The sequence below is a fragment of the Lithobates pipiens genome, unplaced genomic scaffold (assembly GCF_037356315.1).
Source record: "Lithobates pipiens isolate NorthernLeopardFrog02 unplaced genomic scaffold, aLitPip1_a1.2 Scaffold_18, whole genome shotgun sequence".
NCBI lineage: Eukaryota > Metazoa > Chordata > Amphibia > Anura > Ranidae > Lithobates > Lithobates pipiens.
Genome location: NW_027507758.1, coordinates 332,934,849 through 332,950,099, shown reverse-complemented (window position 1 = coordinate 332,950,099; position 15,251 = coordinate 332,934,849). Strand labels below are relative to the sequence as shown.

Genomic DNA, 15,251 nt, shown 5'->3' with positions numbered 1-15,251 from the left:
AGACTTCTTTGCCATGAGGTGCCATGTTGACCTTCCAGTGACCAGTATGAGAGAGTGAGCGATGACACCAAATTTAACACACCTGCTCCCTATTCACACCTGAGATCTTGTAACAATAACGGGTCACATAACACCAGGGAGGAAAAATTACTAATTGGGCCCAATTTGTCCATTTTCACTTAGGGGTATACTCACTTTTTGTTGCCAGCAGTTTTGACCTTAATGGCTGTGTTGAGTTATTATGAGGGGACAGTTTATTTTATTTAATTTTTTTTACAATGTAATACAAGCTCTACACTCACTACTTTACTTTGTAGCAAAGTGTAATTTCTTCGTTGTTGTCACATAAAAAGATTATAATATATTTACAGAAATGTGAGGGGTGTACTCATAATATTATTATTATTATTTTTATTTTTTTAAATCAGCAAAACGTTTATTGAGCATGTAAACGGAGAATACATATACAAGTGCAACATGCACCAAATTTAAGGAGATCACATCTGACACTTATTGATACAGAATGCATACAGTATAGAAAAATGGTTACGGTCCTCCTAGGGATCATGATGGGGTATACCTTAGGGTGGTCCGGGAGGGCAACATACAGCAATCAACCACAAGGGCACACAGAGCAACCACAGTGTTGTAAATACCGGCTATTAGGGCGCACCAGTAGGAGACGACCAATTATGCTCTGGGACACACCAAAAGTCGGCAATGTAATAAAGGACTAGTCCTGTTCCGTGCATGTGGACGAGTCTTCCACCCATCTTTCCCATATTTTATTGAACTTGATTGGACAGCCTCTATGCACCTACAGCACCCTTTTGTAGGGAAGGGTGGCAATAACTGCCCCCCTCCATTGTTGGATGGTGGGGGGGCGCCCTAATCCAGGTGCGAGCAATTTGCATCCTGGCGAGGAACAATGATTCCGGCACAAAAGTGTACTTTTTTTTTTTTTTTTTTTCTCTTCAGGTAGGAAGAGGATGCCAAGTAGGCATTGACGGGGACATGAGGATAAGGGTGATCCCATGCCATGGTTTAGAAATTTCACCACTTGGGACCAGAATTCCTGAAGCCTTGGACATGTCCATAGCAGGTGGTAAAACATACCCTGGGGGCCGTCACTTTTAGGGCAGGCCGGGCTGTAATTTGGTTTGAACTTGGACAGGCGAATGGGGGTGACGTAAGATCTGTGCAGCATATACAGGTGGGTAAGTCTGTCTGACAATTTAGGGGAGACTACCTTGGAGGTAGCCAATGCATCCGCCTCCCACTTGGGCTTAAGCCAGTAAGCCTGTAAAGTGGCTGCCGGCGTTATAAGCTGGTTATAAAAAAAAAAAAAAAAAAATCATCCCTTTTGGGGTTTGGCCGCAGAGCACGTTCACGAGTGGTAGCCACTCGAGTCTGGGAATGGAATCTACAAATTGGGAGCTGAGGGCATGGCAAAAGGGCATTCGACTGGGGAGGCTGAACTCATCCTTAAGAGCTTGGAACCATCTAATCGCCCCGTCTTCAAGAACTTGTGAAAGAAAGAGAGTATTCCTTTGACTATCCACTGGTTCTGGGATTGTGTGTAGTTCAGGGAGTTTGGAGTTGGCCCATAGGGGTGTGTGTTTGTGTAATGTGGGGACCTTAGTTGTGATGATGGCTTTATTATTAAAATTATTATTGTTAAAATTATTTTAACTTTGTAAACAATTAGTTTGAAAAACAGGCCTGGTCTTTAAGTGGCCCTCACTCTTCAAAAGGTTGGGCACCCCTGCTCTGACTTTTACACAGACTAAATAATATACTCTAATTTGGGTTGTTTTAACATGTGTAGCAATATACATTTTAGCGCTAAAATCGATGAAGAAAAATTTTTTAATTGTTTTTTCACTAATCACAAAAGAGAGCACTATTTGAAAAAAAAAAAAATTATAAAAATGTTTTGGTACAGTGTAACATGACTGAGCAATTGTCGTTTTAAAGTGTGAGAGCACTGAAAGCTGAAAATTGGGCAGAAAGGGGATAAAAGTGTCTGGTATTGAAGAGGTTAATGAAGTTTGGTGTCGAGAGAGAGCGCATCTTCACAAGGGGGAGGAAAGGGTTCTAGGGCAGTTCCATAGCACACAGATCAAGGCATAGCATAATGTGCTGAACTCCTTAACCCCCCCCCCACTTCTATGTTATTTCCTTGACCTGGCAGCCCATTGTAATGTGCTGTGATAATAAAATGATGGGATGCATTATTTTAACTCCACACCAGCCCAGTGTACTTGGGTGAACAGGACCCATACAAAGCATTGTCTTTTGCTTTAGGAATGCTTTTGGCAACATCCCCCCCCCCCAATGGGTCTGGTGCAAAATGGATTGATAAGTCCTTGGAGGTTCAGAATGTTGATTAGAACATATTCTTTTGTATTGTGGGAAAGCAAAATTTTTACATTTTGAAGGCAACTGCTTACTGTCATTTTTGTGCCACATTTTGACTAAAATGGCAGCTAACAGAATAATTGCTTGTACAGCTTGGTTTTGAAATTTCATACACCTCCGCACATGGAGATGGGAAGATATTTATTTATGCGGGTGTGTAAATGCTTACCACTCTTTTGCATAACGTGATTTAAAATGGGATAAGTTAGTATGACTTGGGTATTCTTTAAAGAATACAGACGTTCATCCCTCATATTGTTAACCTAAACTAATTATGGTGTTGTTTTTCCCAGAATGTCCACTCCTGTCCGTAGAGCAACCTAATTCAAACTGTACACCATAGTAGAGGCCCATTACTGGTTTGTTCTCCCTTCTCAGCCTGGAAGCTAATTGAGTTTCTCCTATTTGGCTCTCTATTAGTGTGCATTTTTGCTTTTAGAGCAGAATGAATCACTCCCAGCAGAATGTGCGTTCCATTAGTCATGACTTTTTATGGATATTCACTTGCTTTGATAAAGCAGAAGTATCCTTTACATTTTGTCTGTTTTTCTTTTTTATTCTTAGATTGTATTACATTTTGTTGGGTTTTGCTGTCCTCTGTCCCCACTCAGGACATTCTATGCATTTCTATACTGGCTGCTCTGTGCAACAGGGTGGCACTGGGAAAGAAGGCGATGGAAATTCTTCCCGACCGAATGGCGATAACCATCTGGAAGTAGTTCTGTCCTAATTTTAACTCCATCCAAAGCTGAAAAAGGAAAATCATTTGACTGGAGTTGGACTTTAATGGTCAATTTATCCAGGAAAAAAAAAGGAATAGTGCCCCATCGTTGGTTTCAGTAAGAGAAGTAGTGGCCCATCGTTGGTGTCAGTGGGAGGGATGGTGCCCCCTCATTGCTGTTATTGGGAGGAATGGTGGCCCCTCATTGCTGTCAGTCGGGGGGAAATGGTGGCCCCTCATTGCTGTCAGTGGGGGGAAATGGTGGCCCCTCATTGCTGTCAGTGGGGGGAAATGGTGGCCCCTCATTGCTGTCAGTGGGGGGGAATGGTGGCCCCTCATTGCTGTCAGTGGGGGGAATGGTGCCCCCTCATTGCTGTCAGTGGGGGGAATGGTGCCCCCTCATTGCTGTCAGTGGGGGGAATGGTGCCCCCTCATTGCTGTCAGTGGGGGGAATGGTGCCCCCCTCATTGCTGTCAGTGGGGGGAATGGTGCCCCCCTCATTGCTGTCAGTGGGGGGAATGGTGCCCCCCTCATTGCTGTCAGTGGGAGGAATGGTGCCCCCCTCATTGCTGTCAGTAGAACGAATAAACCCGAGGGCCAGATAAAGGCTAGCAAAGGGCCACTGTTTTAGTATATCAACCTCAGAGCATAGGTGTCCAACTCCATTTTGTTGTGGGCTGCATTGGCATTATAGTTTTCCTCAAAGGGCCGATTGTGTCTGTAGCACTATATATTTCTGCTGTGCTTTTTTTTTTTTTTTTTTTTTTTTTTCCCCCTCAGAGAAAAGGTCCAAGAACTCAACCACACATCGCATCGAATTGTGGGTGTGGCTAATTTGTAGTGGGATGGTCTTAAAGGGGCAATAAATATCAGAAGTGGTTCAGGGGTGCTCTGTGTACTGTGTGCAGAGTTTAGGGGTTTGCTATGCACAGTGTGCGGGAAGTGGCTCTTTCAGACTGCCATAGAGTCTACAATAAAAGCCTAACTGCCAGCAGTGTGACGTTTTCTTCTTCTTCTTTTTTTATTTATTTTTTTTTTTTTATTTATTTTTTTTTTTTATTTATTTTTTTTTTTTTTTAGTTGAACTTAATTTTTTTTTATAGCCTAGCCAAAAAAATCCATCCAGAGAGTGAAGTGATTCTGTCACTAAATAAAAAAAATCAAAGCTGCTTGCAGGTACTGGTGCAGGCGCACAGACTTGCTGGCTAAAAAGAACGCATGGGGGGGCTCAGGCAAGCTCTATCACAAGCCCATGTCTTTTACATTAGCACCAGAGACCTACATAATGGATGAGTGTTCCATGTGCTGGTGGCTGCCATATTCCATGAAACCTGTCTCCCAAATATCCCCACAACTGTGATCTTCCAGTGCTGTGGGGGTAATAAGAGGTACTACCTATCACAGGCATGTGTCAAAAGTGCTGACTAAGCCCCTGTACACACGGTCGGAGATTCTGCCAACCAAATCCGTCGAATTTAGTCCGACGGATTGTGTCCGAAAACTGTTGCATACACACGGTCGGGGCAAGTTGGTGAAAAATCCGATCTTTCAGAACGTGATGACGTAATTTCGTTATGATGGGACTACATTCAGGCTAGTAGCCAATAGCTTTGATGTAGGAATTTGATCTGAGCATGCGTGGCACTTGGTCCGATCAAAATGCTATACACATGATCGGATTAGGTCCGATCTGCCCAGTTGGTCGGGAAATATTTCCAACATGTTGGAAAATTGGGTCGAACGGAGATTCGGACGGAATCAGTCCGATGCATACCACACACAGTCGAATTATCTGACGACACGGTCCGATAAGACGCAAATTCCGACAGATTCTCCGACCGTGTGTACAGGGCTTAAGAATGCGCTTTCCACCCTGCCCGGCTCAATTGGTATAAGCATGCTATCGGTTCCCGTAAAAGCACTCTGAGTGGAGGGCAGACGGATGAATGAAATACCCACAGTATGATCTGTGCCTGAGCAGCCTATTTACTATCCTTGGTGCTGCTAGTGGGAGGCAAAAGAGGGGAGGGCATTGATGTGATTCAACTTTCTCAGTCGATGTTTGCTTAGAAACTTTTGGGTTCTAAGATGCACTGGGGGACTCCTAATATACTAATAGGTGTATACTGGCACCCTTTTGTCTCTAAACTTAAATCGCCATGCTTCTTTGTGTAATTAGTTGATCTTGCTTTCAGACAGAAACTGTTTTCTCTCCAACAGCTGCCTGGTGGGGAAAAAAAAGAACCAGACTTTCAGCTAGGAATATGATTTACCTCTTCTGTGGCTAAATCTAGCCCTCTTGTGTGCCACTGAGACTGGAGAGGTGTACCACCCCCACACATTTAGAAATACAGACTTTATTGCACAAACAAGGTCCTTAAAGACATGGATGAGCGAGTTTGGGGTGGAGGAACTTAACTGGCCTGCACAGAGTCCTGAACCTCAACCCCATAGAACATCTTTGGGATGAAGTAGAGCTGAGACGATGAGCCAGGCCTTCTCAGCCACATCAGTGCCTGATCTCCCAAATACGCTTCTGGAAGAATGGTCAAACATTCCCATAGACACACTCCTAAACCTTATGGACAGCCTTCCCAGAAGAGTTGAAGCTGTTACAGCTGCAAAGGGTGGGCCAACTCAATATTGAAGCCTACAGACTAAGACGCCATGTTCATGTGCGTGTAAAGGCAGGCTTCCCAATACTTTTGGTAATATAGTGTATGTAATGTCACAATATTTGTCAAAAAAGCTGTAATTTTATTAAAAGCAATTTAGGCTCCCTGAACAAGTGACTTTGTGCCTTGGCTGAGATGTTATTAGCAACTGCATGAAGCAGTTCCTCAGTCTCTCTTCTCTTTTTTTTTTTTTTTTTTTTTTTTTTTTTTTTTTTGAGGGTGGGGGAATGCAAGTCCCTTCACCTATTCAACAAAAAAAAGCCCTGGTTATGCCCATATCTAATGCTCCCTCACACTCAAGTAGACATTTCACACTACAAGCCTGATATCATTCACCTCATTTATAAAGCTCATAGAGCTCATGAAGACAGATTTCAAGTAATTGCAATTACTTGAATTAAAGTAATTGTGGATTTAGCTTGCCTGTGGGAGGGGGGTCTTGAAATGCTGTCAATTTTATAAAATATGGCAAAGGTCCTGAGATGCCTGAAATTTTAATGCGGCAAAATGTGAATATTTTCCGTAATTATTCAAGTAATTGGTACTATCAAGATGAAGTTTAACCAGCTACGTGAGATGTAATGTAAAGAAGCAATTATGCCAGATCTTTTCTCAAGGAAAGTATCCAAAATAAAAATTCTTGGATAAATTTGAAGAGAACATATGGAAATGCTGGCTTTAATTTCTAGTCGGGGGAAATCCTTAGAAATTGTATTCAGATGTTGGCAACCACAAACAGTTTTTAACCCAGCCTTGTAATTACACATTTTACATTGAGTCTCGCAAACTTATAGCAAAGAGTATTTTCAAATCAAAAGCGGTGTTAAAGAGGAACTGCACCAAAAATATAAAAAATTAAAAGTCAGCAGCTACAAATACTGCAGCTGCTGACTTTTAATAAATGGACACTTACCCATTCCAGGGTCCAGCCATGTCGGCAGCAGATGACGAGCAATCGCTCGTCTCTCGGCTGCCCCCGCCGCCATCCTCTGTCGGGGAATCGGGAAGTGAAGCATTGTGGCCTCGCTGCCCGGTTCCCTACTGCGCATGCACGAGTCGCACTGTGTGTCTCCACTGGTCCCCGCTGTGTCCTGGGAACTGTGTGTTTCCCAGAACACAACGGGGGGGGGGGGGGGGGCGCATCTGCGGCTAGCTTGTCCCAGAAGTGGCTGCAGATACCTGGATTATCCAGGTATCTGCACCTCCTGAAAGGTGCCAATTGTGGCACTGGAGGGGTGGAGGGTTCCGATGAGCGGACCTTCCACTTTAGGGTGGGTGGTCTGCTTTAACTATTCTCTAACTGCTAGGCATTGACTATGGTAAATTTTGACACTTTTTATTTTTTTATTTTTTTATAACTTATTTCTTACGGCAAGTCCGTTTTGTCAAACTTTTTACCATTCTGCAATATCTTTTGTTAACAGTTCCTTTTTTATGACTGCCTACATCCTGAAGATGGCCATGAAGGCTAGAACGTGTGTGTGTGTGTGTGTGTGTGTGTGTGTGTGTGTGTGTGTGTGTGATATATATCATCAAATGTCCATGTGGACTTGTCAAGTGAAATGATCTTTAATATTTACGTTATACCCCTTTATGTGGGTGACAAGAGAGACCCAAAAAAGTGACACGGGGTGTCGGAGTACAATACTGGTCTGACTTAACCAGTTTATCGTATAAAGTTGTTGTTCTATGATACTAGGGCAATGGAGGATGATAAAATTCAGGAACATTCAGATAATTTTTATTTAGTATGGACCAATGTTTTCCAATTATATTGAATTTGAGAAGGGATGGAATTGGGATATGAAAGGGATCCTGCAACCTATATCCTTATCTTTATTGAGATGTAAATTATTACGTTCTTGGTGAACAAGCTCACTGGGGAATCCCCGTTGGCGCAGTCTGCCTTCCATTTCATCCAATCTCTCTTCTCTAAAGATGAATTTACTAGTAATTCTAGATACTCGTTCAGCTGACTCCTGGGTCTAGATTTAAATACTCCAGGTGGATGGAAGCTAGAGTAATGTAGCAGCTGGTTCCGATCTGTCAGTTTGCGATACAAATCGCTCACGATCATCTTGTATATGCATTATTGTATCCAAGAATGGAGTAGCTGTATCCGAAATGGACATTTTTCAGAGCTTTATTATAGCAATGCCTATACCTCTACAATGTGAACTTGTCTGACAGTTTACTGAGGTGCCACAAAGTGTATTGGGGATTGTGATCAAGAACGCAGGGAACAGACTGCATAAGCTAAGTGCTTCTTGCAAAGTGCTTCTTATGAGATCTTCCTTTTAAATAATGAGCTCACCGAGCACTTCATCTGAAAACTGAAAACTTCATCCGAAGCACTTTACAAGAAGCTTTTTGTTTTACATATGAACTGCAAGCTTTATTGGTACATCTAGGATTTTTTTTGTTTGAACTATACACAGTATTCTTTTTCTTTTTTGATCATGCTTTATTTCAATATTTTTGAGCTTTTTTCACATTTTATTTACTTGGATCATTCATCAGTTGTATTTATTATCATTTACTGGGATTGTTGTTAGTGATCATCACATCATTTTGCGGTTGCGCTCATCACTATTTATTTCATTCAGTTCTAGTACCTGTACTTGGTGTGCCACGCATGCAGCTCAGTCCACCCCAGGTGGCAGTAGGGGTTAGAATGCATAAGGCACCAAGGTCACCTACAGTGATGGTTTTTATCGTAGTTACTAATTATTGTAAGTGTCTTTTACATCTTTGAGATTACCAGTGTTTTGCATCACTTGTATACGCTGTTGTTTGTTCGTGTGAGTTTGTTAACATGAGTGTTAGAGCAGTCTATTCATTTAAATGGGCTCCCTTGTGCACTAAAACGCAAAAGGGGGTGTGTATGTGTGTATATATAATGAATGGCATTTCAGCCGCACAATGCGCACATTTTTACGCATAGCAGTAACGCACACGTTTCCACAGTTGAAAGGTATGAACCCAGCTTTATTTGTTATGATGAATGCCTTCTGGAAGCAATTAGGACAGAGAAAAGTAAAATATCACTTGCTGACATCATCCCCAGGCATTTGCTTCAATAATTGTGTAGGGCCCTGTCAAAGCATATAATTGTAACCAAGTATGCGGAGTTGTCAGGCAGGGATATATTTGAAATAGTTTTTAATATATTCACCAAAGTCATTCTTTGATATTATGGAAAGGCAGTTTTTGGAGCATTATTGTTGCCAGTAATTTCATACAATGAAATAGCTGTGTTTTGGAGGAATGGTTTGGTAAGTGCAATGTGTGAAAAGGAATAGCCTGTCCTCTATGGCTTGTGTTTTATAGCATTGTCTTGATTTCACTTTTCTGCAGCCAAGAATTAATGCTGCACACCCACCACTGGTTGTAGATTTAGTAAATAACAGTTGTCAGTCTGGTTATCTACAAAGTGTAGCCGAATGCTTGCCTGATCTTACACAGCTTAAACTATTGACAAACAGATGGAAGAATAACATCTTGGTTCAGGGAATTAACCTTCCAGCTGCTGTCAGTTCTCTGTACTCGTACTATAACATTTTGTTTTGCCAATTTTTATTATATTTTTTTTTTTTCATTTTCTCATACATAATTTTATATTAATTTTGTACTGGGGTTTTTCAACAGGATTATAATGACTTTTTTGAAGCCAAGGAAAGTAATACAGTATCTTCCTTCCTACGGATAAAGTCAAAATCTGCATCAAGGGTATGGCATCCTATTTCTATACTTGTTTTTTTTTTTTTTTTTCCTCTGTGCTAGAGCATTCTAGAAGTTAAAATGTTTAAAAATGTTTTTGAAGGCTGAATATTTTTTAACTTCATGCATTTTATGCATGATGATAAAAACCTTCAGTGGGCAGTATCCTCCCTCTGCTCCCCCTAATACTGACCCAAGTCCGATCTTCCTCTAGCAATATGCATGAGAGCCTTGACTCTTTGGGGCCTCTCCCTCATTGGCTAACACAACAACAGCAGATATTGACCCCTGCTGCTGGCAATCACAGTTGGTGAACCAATGAGTAAAGAGGGAGCGGGGCTGAGCTTAGGTTCTGTGTGTGTGAATGGACGCGCACAAAGGGGCAGCTCTGGACTGCGCCTGCTTGGGTGCTCCCATTGCAAGCTGCTTGCTCTGGGAGCATTTCGCAGGAGGGAGACCAGGAGCACCAGTCGGGGACCCAAGAAGACGAGGATCGTGGCTGCTCTGTGCAAAAGCACTGCACAGAGCAGGTAAGTATAACCTGCTAGTAAAGTAAAAAAAAATTATTTGAATAACAATCACGTTTGACGATTCCAGTGGATCATTTTGATCTTGGCATTTTTAGGAAGTCATGATAGAATTATGGCAACTGCTGTTGCTGAGGCTTCTGACATTTGACATTTAGCTTGTCAATTGCCTGACCCCACAGTTTCCCATCTTCTGAATATGTAGCATAAGAGATCAGGTAATTGATGGGCAGTAACTGTCCCTAACTTTCCAGTTTGTCAGACTTGGACTTGAACATAAGCCGTTAGAACACAATAGCGGTTTGATTTGAATGGGCGAATCGCTCCTGTTGCGCCGTTGTGTTCGGACAAGGCAGAGCCTTGCCCACCATTAGAACACACTGATCAGTGTTGCTAAAGCCGGCGGCACTGATTGGGAAAAAGCAGCTGGGTGAATGAAAGATGTAAAGACTGAATTTTTACATTCCTACATAAGCCCAGTCATAGTGAATTATTTTCCATAAATTACCTACACTGCCACTTTCAGTAGTAGCACAATCATATGTTGGAACTTGCTTTGTCTATGTTCTAAAGGTTCTAAACACTGGTATATTCTGTCAGCTATTGTATCCGCTGCCCAAACCCCCCCCCCCACTTCCACTCATTGTTGGTTGCTGAAGCAACCTACAACTGTGATGGCCTAACAGGGAAGTGCAAGAGACTTTGGGTTTCATCTAGTACACTAACTCTTTATAACATATTTGGAGGTGCCCAGAGGTCTAAGTTTGTTGAGTGGTGGATTGGGACATTCATACAGGTGTATACAATAAATTAGTGGTTACAAAGGCTCAAGGTTTTTTTTACCATGCATTCTCTTATACTAAACCTAAGCCTGATCTTGATCCAGTGCTGATCCCTTTGGCTCCTGCTGCTATCAGTCAAATCCTGTGATAAGGGGCAATGCCGAGATTTGCTGTCTGTGTCTATAGATGCAGGCAGCATGGCTCAGGATCCAGCAGGTGTGCCACCATAGGAAGTAGCTTCCTATGGTGGCACACCAAGAAGAGGAGGAGCCAGGAGTGTTAGCGGGGAACACGAGAAGAGGAGGATTGGGACCACTCTGTGCAATACCATAGCACAGAGCAGGTAAGTAGAACATTTTGTTATTTTAAAAGAAAAAAAATTGACACTTTAAGTATGTTTTGATTTCAACTACTATGGATATTAAGTGCTTTTTTTATTTTTTTTTACCTGCAGAAAGAAGAAATGTAGAAATTTTTTTTTTTTTTTTTTTTTTTTTTTTTTTGTATGTGATCTAGCGATTTAAGCACAACATCAGAGCAACATCACCTTGTCATGTACTGGAGGAAGTCATGAATATTCTTCATAAAAATGAAGAAGAATTTGTTTCTGAAGTTACAAGGACTGCACTTCTAATGAATATATTGTGTGACCGGATGAAGGAGACATCGAAAAGGCCATTATTTTAATTCAAGCTATTTGCATAGACTAGCCCTCCTTTTCAGGAAGATCACCTACCATTCAACTTGCCATTCAGTCTGTGTCCTTTTTTTGCCTAAAGGATTTTCATTTTCTTTATCCTTTTAGGTCAGTATAAAGTATTCCCTTTCCTGAGATGTATGCAAATGTAACTAGCATATTGCTATAAATAATGTATGCACTAATGGATTCCAATAAATCATTTAAATGGTAACAAAAAATTAAACGCCCATGCAATGGGTATCTTTTATGCTACAAGAGTATAAAATTTAAGCCTGTAACTTTTTCAAGAGTATCTTCAGCTGTCTAGTGCAGCATTTGCATTCTCCTGTATTTCTGCCTTAGCTAGACGGGACGGGTATATATTCCAGGAGAAGAAAGGGGGAGGAATCATTGAAAGATGAATTTAAGTAATAACCTGTCTAATCCTTGTCCCCTCATTCTCTTCTCAAAATATTTTGTCTGCTCTATCTGGTTAAGGCTGGACATACACATCTCAAAATTTTGAGCTGTGGGTGGCCCTATTGACACCAGCAGGCTTAACAAAACAAAACTGTTGACAGAACAGTGACTGCGTCCTATCAGATGCAGTCACTGTTCAGATATGCAGCTGCTTAAATATAATAACCGGCAGTGTAGATTTCATCCATCCACACACATATGGATAGAGGAATCTATTGATTCCTAGCTTAAGATATGGGTTTCAGGGTATGCAAAGGCTGCACCTTCCCTGTAAAGGCTGGGCAATCGAAGGGAAAATTTGCTGTTCTAAAATTGATTTGCATATGCTATGTACCTGCAGTGCAAATGCAGGAATGTGTGTTGTTTTTTTTTTTTTTTCTTACAAATCTTAAATTACTTTTCAATCATGGGAATATGTAGAGAGGGAATTTTAAAGGCCAATGTTCCAAATAGAGATGCAAAGAGACTTTGTACCAAAAAAAACCCTAAATTTTTCCAGTTTTACCTCCCACAGTTGTGCAAGGTGTCTAAATATGACTGGGCAGTCCTATCAGTTCCAGAAATAGACCCAGTGCTGCCAGTAATTGGCTGAAATTAACTGAACTGGTCAGATCCCTCACTTCCCTTGCAAAATTAGTCTGCGTGGGGACACTTATGATAGATGTTGTGGCTTTGTGCCAACATAGAGCATTGGAGGAGGATCAGCAGGAACATTTCCATGTAAATATCTGTCACGGATAATAAAACGTGAAGGTTCAGGACTATAAAGTGAGGAGACTTTAATTATGCTTTAACCACTTCAGCCTCGGACCAATAAATACCTTAAGGACCAGAGGTCTTTTTGCAATTTCGCACTGCGCTGCTTTAACTGGTAATTGCGCGGTCATGCAATATTGCACCCAAACGAAATTTGCGTCCTTTTCTTCCCACAAATAGAGCTTTCTTTTGATGGTATTTGATTGCCTCTGCGATTTTTTTTTTTTTTGCGATATAAATGGAAAAAGAGCGAAAATTTTGAAAAAAAAAGATATTTTCTTCTTTTTGTTATAAGAAAAATCGAATAAACTAAATTTTAGTCATACATTGAGGGCAAAATTTATTCAGCCACATGTCTTTAGTAAAAAAAATGTCAATAAGCGAATATTTTTTGGTTTGCGCAAAAGTTATAGCGTCTACAAACTAGAGTACATTTTCTGGAATTTACACAGCTTTTAATTTATGACTGCCGATCTCATTTCTTGAGGTGCTAAAATGACAGGGCAGTACAAATCCCCCCCAAATGACCCCATTTTGGAAAGTAGACACCCCAAGGAAATTGCTGATGGGTATGTTGAGCCCATTGAATATTTATTTTTTTTGTCCTAAGGGATTGAATAATGACAAAAAAAAAAAAAAAAAAATTTTTTTACAAAAAGTTGTCACTAAATGATATATTGCTCACACATGCCATGGTTATATGTGGAATTGCACCCCAAAATACATTCTGCTGCTTCTCCCGAGTACGGGGATACCACATGTGTGGGACTTTTTGGGAGTCTAGTCGCGCACGGCACCCCGAAAACCAATCACCACCTTCAGGATTTCTAAGGGTGCAAATTTTTGATTTAACTCCTCACTACCTATCACAGTTTCGAAGGCCATAAAATGCCAAAATAGCACAAAACCCCCCCAAATGACCCCATTTTGGAAAGTAGACACCCCAAGCTATTTACTGAGAGGCATGTTGAGTCCATGGAATATTTTATATTTTGCCAAAAGTTGCGGGAATATTACAAACTTTTTTTTTTTTGCACAAAGTTGTCACTAAATGATATATTGCTCACACATGCTATGGGCAGAAGTCAAATTACACCCCAAAATAAATTCTGCTGCTTCTCCCGAGTACGGGGATACCACATGTGGGGGACTTTTTGGGAGCCTAGCCACGTACGGGACCCCGAAAACCAAGCACTGCCTTCCGGATTTGAATATAAAATGCTATAAAAAACAAACTAACCAGAGTCACCCGTAACACTTATACGGTGATCAGTGGTGAAAGGGTTAACTAGGGGCAATCAGGGGGTTCAAATTTTTATTAGGTAGTATATGGGGGTCCCTGGCGCTATATAAAAACCTGACGGGGAACCTAAATAACTAACTGGCTAACCAGCGTCACCAGTGACACTTATACTGTGATCGCTGGTGAAAGGGGGTGAAAGGGTTAACTAGCGGAAATCAGGGGGTTAAAACCATTATTGGGTAGTATATCGGGGTACCTAGCGCTATAAAAACCTGGCGGTGAACCTAAAAAAATAACTAGCTACCTAGCGACTGTAGCGACACTAATGCAGCGATCAGAAAAACGATCGCTTAGTGACACTGGCAAAAGGGGGTGAAAGGGTTAACTAGCGGCAATCAGGGGGTTAAAAACATTATTGGGTAGTATATCGGGGTACCTAGCGATATAAAAACCTGGCGGTGAACCTAAAAAAATAACTAGCTACCTAGCGACTGTAGCGACACTAATGCAGCGATCAGAAAAACGATCGCTTAGTGACACTGGCAAAAGGGGGTGAAAGGGTTAACTAGCGGCAATCAGGGGGTTAAAAACATTATTGGGTAGTATATCGGGGTACCTAGCGATATAAAAACCTGGCGGTGAACCTAAAAAAATAACTAGCTACCTAGCGACACTAGCGACACATGCAGCGATCAGAAAAATGATCGCTTAGTGACACTGGCAAAAGGGGGTGAAAGGGTTAACTCTAGGGGCAATCAGGGGGTTAAATCTTTATTGGGGGGTGATAGGGGGCTACCCTGGACCTAACACTAACTGTCCTGACAGTTTTTACTGTCACAACTGACACTGAATGCATTGATCAGTAAAGAAATGATCAATGCAATCAGTGACACTGTGACTGGGGGGGGAGGGGGGGCGGGGGGGGCGATCGGGGGGGGGATCGGGGGGGGTTTGTGTGCCTGTGTGTACCTACATGTCAGTGTAGTGTTGGTGCACACTTACTTTTACTGTTCTCCTCGTAGTCCGGTCAAAAAGACCGCCCCGAGGAGAATGACATCACTTCCTCCTTCCTGTGTAAACAATACACAGGGGAGGAAGCTTCTCATTGGCCAGGAGCGATCCAGAGGGGGTGGCCGAAAACCAACGGCCATCCCCTCATCACGGAGAGCTCCTGGACCGAATCGGACCGCCGTAACCAGCGGGAGGGGGTCCGATCGGACCCCCCACCCACTGGAAGGCAATCACAT

The 15,251-nt window shown here is 41.9% G+C and overlaps 1 protein-coding gene across 3 annotated transcripts in view; it reads left to right on the top strand.

Moving 5' to 3' along the window:
• SH3BGRL2 (SH3 domain binding glutamate rich protein like 2) overlaps nt 1-12,800 on the top strand; it is a 31,519-nt gene extending 18,719 nt beyond the window's left edge. For 2 of the 3 annotated variants that reach the window (XM_077487339.1, XM_077487340.1), the window contains exons 3-4: nt 9,466-9,546; nt 11,363-12,800. In XM_077487339.1, coding sequence (XP_077343465.1) covers nt 9,466-9,546; nt 11,363-11,533 — 252 coding nt within the window. In that variant the 3' untranslated portion in view covers nt 11,534-12,800. Of the gene's footprint in view, nt 1-9,465; nt 9,547-11,300 lie in introns of all 3 variants that reach the window. The other variant, XM_077487341.1, reaches the window with a different exon arrangement.
• The last annotated feature ends 2,451 nt before the right edge of the window (nt 12,801-15,251 follow it).